Here is a 6,256-nt window from a genome sequence, read left to right as displayed (position 1 = left end):
CACAAGCGCGGTTTGTTTGATCAGGGACGAACGTTTCGCGTTCCTTGTGTGCGATCGGCTGCCTGCCTTCTTGTAAAGGCCGCGAGGGTGTTTGAAAAGTTACCGTGAAACACAACTGTGTGCTTTCCGCCCAGTGACGGTTTGTACCCGCATCAGCATTTACAGGGCGGCTGGGGGAAACAGCACTGTGAGGTTTTACCTCTTTTTCTTTCTTTTTTTTTACTGGGAATGAGGAGCATTCTCTGGTTCCAGCTGAATGGGTTGAGCAGATTTGCAAACAAGTTGGGTTGTTTCTTTCCCCCAGGACATAGCAGCGGGAGGCCCAAGGCCTAAGATAAGTTTCTGCAAAACAAGCAGTGACCAGGAGGATAAATTTAAAAAGGGTCAAGGTCTCAGCCTGTCTTTTGGTTTTCTCCTTGAAAAACTTCATCTCCTCCAGCCTCAGTGCCTTCTCCAGCGCCACCGGCCTTCCTGGGCATGTGACAAGCTGGGACCTTTTGACAAAGGCTCCCTTGGAAGTGTGCTGAGGGATTAGGGCAGGTCCCAAACAATGCTCCAGGGGCAGGGCAGGGGAGACATCATTTGCTCTGTGTAGCCTCTCGGTACCTTTGTGCTCCTAAGAGATTGAGGTGTCCATATAAATAGAAAATGGCATTGAGACAAAGAGCTGAGCTCACGTACTTTTTGCCTGCTGATAGATCAGGGACTTCTGACTGCTTGCAGCAGACTCAGAGGGAAAGCCCAGTGCTGCGCTCTCCCATTGCTCCCAAACAAAAATATTGAAGCTTTGGTGGGGAAAAGATTTCAGACCTCAGCCCCCTGCTCATCCCCCTCGGCTGAAAGGGATCCCCCCTGTATCAAACCCTGTCTCCCTTTCCCAGAACCAGAGGGAGCGGGGAAGCTGTGTTTCTGCTGGTCTTTCCCGTGTAGATGAGACCTCAAGGGTCTTTTGTTAGCCCTGAGCCATCACCAGCGGCTGGGCTCTTGGCCGGAGGAGACGGTGGCACAAACGCTCCGTTTGTGGCACTTGGTTGTTTAGGGCAGGGTGGGAGCACCGGGAGCTGGACACCAAGATTTGCAGCCCCGCTCACCTCCCACCGCTCTCAGAGCAAAGCCTTTCTCTCTGTTTCTCGCTTGTTTCCTGCCCCATCCTTCTCACGCAGGACCTTCCCTGGCCCCTTCCTCTGTCGTTTCCCTCAGGCAGCGGCGTGTCCGTTCTTCTCCGCACCCAACGTTGGTGCTGTTTCAGGAGGACTCTCCCAGTCTGTGGCAGCCTGCCTGTGAGCTGTCTGTCCTGTCTGTCCCTGTGGGGGCAGCAGGTGCAGCCCCTGGGGGGAACGCTCGGCCCCTTGCTGGAAAGGGGAAAAAAAAATAAAAAAGGGAACGGAAGGGAAGGGGGAAGGGAAGGGAAGGGAAGGGAAGGGAAGGGAAGGGAAGGGAGGGAAAGGAAAGGAAAAAGAAGGAAAAAGAATGAAAAAGAAGGAAAAAGGAAAAAAGGAAAACGGGGGGATTAATATTAAATAAAAACGGAAAAGGAAGAGGAGAATTAAAAGTTAAAAAAAAGAAAAGAAAAAGGGGATTAAAAAATTAAAAAAAAAGAGAAAGGGTATTAAAGTTAAAAGAAAATAGAAGGGGGACTAAAAGTTAAAAAAAAAAGAAAAGGGGGATTAAAAGATAAAAAAAGGAAAAGCAAAGCCGGTCGCCATGGCAACGGGGGGGCCCTCACAGCGCCCGGCGTCGCCATGGCAACGGCCCGGGCCTTCCGGCGGCGGCCGGAAGCGGGGCGGCGCGCGGCAAGATGGCGGCGGGGTGGCGGCGGCCGGCGGCGGGCAGCGCCGTGACGGTGCTGCTCAGCCTCGGCGCCTCCGGGCCCGCGCTGCTGCGGGGCGGGGGCGGCACCGGCGGCCCCTCCGCGGCCTCCCTGCGGGCGGGGGAAGGTGAGGGGGAAGGTGCGGGGCCGCCTCCTCCCCCCACCGCCGCCGGCTGGGCCCGCCCCGCGCTGCCCCCGGCCTCGCGTGAGGGCCGGGAGCCGCCGGGGGTCGGCCCCGCTGCCCGCCCGGCCGGCAGGAGGGGCGCGGGGGTGGCTTGGCTCGGGCCGCGTGGTGCGCCCGGGGCTGGGGGCTGGCATCTGGTAACCCCCCGGAGCTGCTGCTGTGAGAGCAGCCGGCCCCCGGCAGTTTGGTTGTTTATTTGTTTATTTTATTGTGGTAGCTAATGTTAGAGAGGACCGGTGTACTTACCGGGACAGTCGTTTTTATGTCGGAAATTGGACGTTTCTTCTCAGAAAGGGCAGTCGGGCACCGGGACGGGTTGCCCGGGGAGGTGGTGGGGTCACCGTCCCTGGGGGTGTTCAAGGAAAGGTTGGACGTGGTGCTTGGGGACGTGGTTTGGTGGTGACATTGGTGGTAGGGGGACGGTTGGACCAGATCTTGGAGCTCCTTTCCAACCTTAACGGTTCCACATCTCCTGGCGTCTCTTTTAATGACACTGAAATTGACTGCAGACACCGTCGCTTTTTTCCAGTCACCATCCCAGGAAGCGGCGAGAGGCAGTCCGTGTGCGCAGTGCCTGCAACAGCTCTCCTTTTAGCAGTGTTTCATTATTTACTCCTGGTTTTAAAGGCCCCAAGCTCCCCCTCTTCTGCAGCGGGATAGAACAAAAAGCGATGACTTCTGCAGGCTCGGTCTCCCTCTGCTCCAGCTGACCAGATTTGGTTAAAACGAATCCAGCTTCTGGTGGCTAAAACAAACCCCTCGTTGTCCCTGCCGTTGTGACGTGCTGCTGTGCTCAGTCCACAGGCTGCTCACCTACGTCTTCAGCTACGATGACCTGATATCCCTGACCTGCGGGGCCGTTCTCGTCTGGTACTTCGCAGGCAGCTTTGAGAAGAACGTTGGCACCGCCAAGCACTGCTTCCTCACCGTCCTGTTCGCCGTCCTCTCCGCCCTCCTGTACCTCCTGCTCGAGGCTGTCGTCTCGAGGGTGTCGGAGGTGGAAGGCCCCAAGGGGTTCATGCCAGTAGCTTTTGCCATGTTGGGCGTGTCGACCACCTGCTCGCGGATGAAGAGAACTCTGTTCTTCGGGGTTAGGGTGCCGGTGGCGCTGGTGCCGTGGTTTCTGCTCTGCGTAGCGTGGTTTATCCCCCACTCCTCCCTCCTCGGTAACATCAGTGGGCTTCTGGTCGGGGAAGCCTGTATCCTTTGAGTGCCCAGCCCTGAAGCGCAGCGCGGGATCGCTGCTGGTGAGCCTGCTGCAGTTCTGGTGGCTGTGGCTTTCTGGCGTTTCCTGGGCTCTTCTCTCTGCTAAGCCCTCGCCGGCTTTAATTGCCCTCAGCACGCCCAGCTCCGCATTCGTCTCTCGCCCTCTGCTTCCACTTCGTGGCTTCGAGGCATGCAGAGGTCCTGGAGCTGAGGAGGGCGGTGGGCTGTGGGGGTGGCACGAGGTAGAGTTCTGCAGGGAGAACGGGTTTGTGGCCAGAGGGGGATGGTGCGTGGCCGTGGTAGAAACGAGCACGTTTTGTCCGTGGGCCTCCTTGACGTGTTGCTGGCTTCAGATGGGCTTGGCTACTGCTTCTGCCTGGATATTCCGGAGTCTGTGAGCTCTAAGCTGGATCGGCTGTTCCCCTTCAGCCTGCTAAAGAGAGTCCCGGGGCTGAAATACATCCCGGGGTCCTCGGCAGAGAGGAGAGCCTCCGAGAGCATCAAGTAAGTGCGGGAGCTCCCGCGAGAGCTTCTTGCCGTGTAGAGAAGTTCCGAGGCGTGAGGTGGCACCGGGGCACCCTTAAAGCTTTGTTGCGCTCGTATCGAGAGCGCGAAGGGGGTGGGAGCGTGGGATGCGCCGGCCCCGGGTGGCAAAACGGTGACGTTGCTGCGAGTAACGTGCTCTCACGGCAAATCTGTCGGGGAAAGCCAGACCGAGGTGAAAGACCTGCTCAGCTGCTGCGAGGCCGCTGTGCACGCACGCGGAGGTAACGTGGCTGACGCAAAGGTGGAGTCGTGCAGCTCTGCCCTGACGTCAGGGCCGCTGCTGCTGTTCGTTCCTGGCCCTGTTGCGCCCTGGGGCGTGATCTTTATTTGTGTTTGCCCCGCCTCGCCTGCTGGCAGCGCTGTGAAGTTAGTCACGTCCAAACCTACAGGAGCGGCGCGTTGGAAGTTGAAGATGCCACCTTCCAGTGCTCGTGGTCAGCGTCAAACAAGACGGCTTTACCGAAAAGAAACCTCGGGACTTGGGTTGATGTTCGGGAGTTATTTTAATTTTGTGTCTATCGCAATCCCTGAGAACTCCCTTATACGTTATAAAGCTCAGAAATGCAGGTCAGTTTTTCCCCCAGCCATGTGAGTTTCACAGAGGAAGGACGTTTCTCTGTGAAGGGTTAAATTCCCCGTTCTGCCGAAGCCACGGCCTCAGTGTAAGGCATCCTGAAGTGTTTACACCTACCCTCACCCGAGGGGAAGCCATAGAACAGAGCCCTGCTGGCAGGAGGCATGCACCCAGATCCAGCGGGGCAATCAGACTGAGCCCCAGTCTGATCAGTCTGAGCGCCCACTATTGAGCAGGGCGTGGGGAGGCGTTTCGGGGATGTTTCCATTTCTGCAGCTCGGTTTGCATGTCTCTGCGGCTTAGGTGCAAGTCTGGTGCTTGCTTCCGGGCCTTAATTTTTATTACTTCCATCCTTATTCCCAAGTGCGAGCTCTGAGCATGTTTTAAAGCTTCAGAAAGCTTCAGGCACCGACTTGCCAGCAGGCAGAAGGCGTTCCTAGGAGGCTCTGCCTTCTGCATCGCGCCTGCCTCCACAAACGGAGCTGTGGGGGGAACAAACCCAAGCTCCCTGCCCCCAGCATGAGCCAGGCCCTTGTTCTCGCCGGGATCTGGTGGTCACAGCCTGTGTGAATGCCGCCTCGATGCCCATCGTAGCGCGTGCGTGGGCCGAGCCGTGCTCCCGAAGGCCCTGAGGCTTCAGCTCCCAGGCTGCTTGATGCGTTTCGGCAGCGTGAGTCACGCCTTTTGCTGGCAGAGGCTGCTCCTAGACCTTGCTTCTGAATGATTCATTTCGTCTGTAGCTCTCCTCCTCCTTCCCTTTTGCTCTCTACCCTGGGCTCCTGCTTCCACCAGGGGCCTTTATGGCTCTCGATAAATGATGCTCAGCAGCTGCGGCTCCTGCTGAATAGCTTAGGCGGAAGGCAGGGGGGATGTGCGTGGAAACTGTGAGGCCTCGTAAAGCCAAACCTCGCGGTTTTGCTGGCGTGTTCCTTGCGTGAAGAGATTTAGGGCTAAAGCCCCGCTTGTTCTGCGGGTTGGGAGTGGGCACATCTGTCCCGGGTGACCAATATCCCTATTTTTACCCAAACACTGCTCGTACTAGGGATTTTTCCTGTTGCAAGAAGGAGCACCTTTCCGGCGGGTTGCAGTGACCTTCGTGAGCTCTGGTCAGGAGGAAACCTGCCCCCGGGGCGCTTCCAGCAGCAGCGAGGCAGCGCCGGCTGTGCAATAACCTCCCCTTTCCTTCCTGCCCAGGATCGCCCCTCCGCCAGGCGCGTACCCCACGCAAAGCTACTGTGGCTCCTCGCCTCCGGCTCTTCCCGCTTTCCCCCCGCAGCACGCTGCCGCTCGGAGCCAGGGCTTCCACCACAGCCACGCGGGGGGACACGACGGGGCTCAGCACGGCTCTGCGGCAGGATACGGCTCCCCTTCCTCCCCCTCCCAAGCCGGAGGTGCCTTCGAGGAGTTTTACGTCCAGACCCACGCCGGAGCCTCTCCTGGACAGTGCTGCCAGCCAGGCAAGTTCTCCGTCCCACAGCATGTGTGCCCGCCCGGACCGCAGGCACCCGCGGGCCTGGAGCCCCTGGCTGGGGTTCAGCAAACCCCGGGGTGCCCAGCAGCCGCAGCGCCGCCCGTCCCGGCTGAATTTTCCAGGATCCAGCTGTACTGAGCCTCCTGAAGGCAGCGGGGCTCCTCCGGCACGGGTGGACCGCGCGCGGTGCTCTTGCGGCAGCACGTTGCTGGCACTGTTGCTGCGTCTGTGACTAGCCGAAATGGGTTATTTTAATTGGGTTTCCTTTGTAATTTTGATACTCTTTTAGTGTTCTGGGGAGGTGGGGGCTGTGTCGCCTCTCTGCGTCTCTCATCCTCTCGGAGTCTTTTCTCGCTGCTGTTTTTCGCACCCCTTTTTCCACGCTGCCGCTGGTTATGGTGCATCCGTTCCCTGCCCTGAGCCAGAGGCCGAAGCCAGCAGTGAGAGCGCTGAGCTAACGGGGGA

General features: G+C 58.4%; 1 protein-coding gene and 1 long non-coding RNA gene across 3 annotated transcripts in view; one reads left to right on the top strand and one right to left on the bottom strand.

Moving 5' to 3' along the window:
• Positions 1–202: 202 nt before the first annotated feature.
• On the bottom strand, positions 203–2,527 carry LOC136786620 (uncharacterized). Its single transcript, XR_010825799.1, has 3 exons — positions 2,241–2,527; positions 1,092–1,352; positions 203–342 (listed from the first exon to the last, which is right to left on the bottom strand). It is a non-coding gene; the product is annotated as an uncharacterized lncRNA (long non-coding RNA).
• Positions 1,781–6,256, top strand: part of POR (cytochrome p450 oxidoreductase) — a 38,404-nt gene continuing 33,928 nt past the window's right edge. Inside the window, exons 1-5 of one of the 2 annotated variants that reach the window (XM_066979839.1) lie at positions 1,781–1,937; positions 2,792–3,193; positions 3,554–3,704; positions 4,136–4,180; positions 5,515–5,777. In XM_066979839.1, coding sequence (XP_066835940.1) covers positions 1,799–1,937; positions 2,792–3,193; positions 3,554–3,704; positions 4,136–4,180; positions 5,515–5,777 — 1,000 coding nt within the window. In that variant the 5' untranslated portion in view covers positions 1,781–1,798. Of the gene's footprint in view, positions 1,938–2,791; positions 3,194–3,553; positions 3,705–4,135; positions 4,181–5,514; positions 5,778–6,256 lie in introns of those variants that run through there. The other variant, XM_013189933.3, reaches the window with a different exon arrangement.

This window comes from Anser cygnoides, chromosome 18 (assembly GCF_040182565.1).
Source record: "Anser cygnoides isolate HZ-2024a breed goose chromosome 18, Taihu_goose_T2T_genome, whole genome shotgun sequence".
Classification (NCBI taxonomy): domain Eukaryota; kingdom Metazoa; phylum Chordata; class Aves; order Anseriformes; family Anatidae; genus Anser; species Anser cygnoides.
Note: the sequence above shows the minus strand (reverse complement) of the source record. Positions and strands in the feature narration are given on the sequence as shown.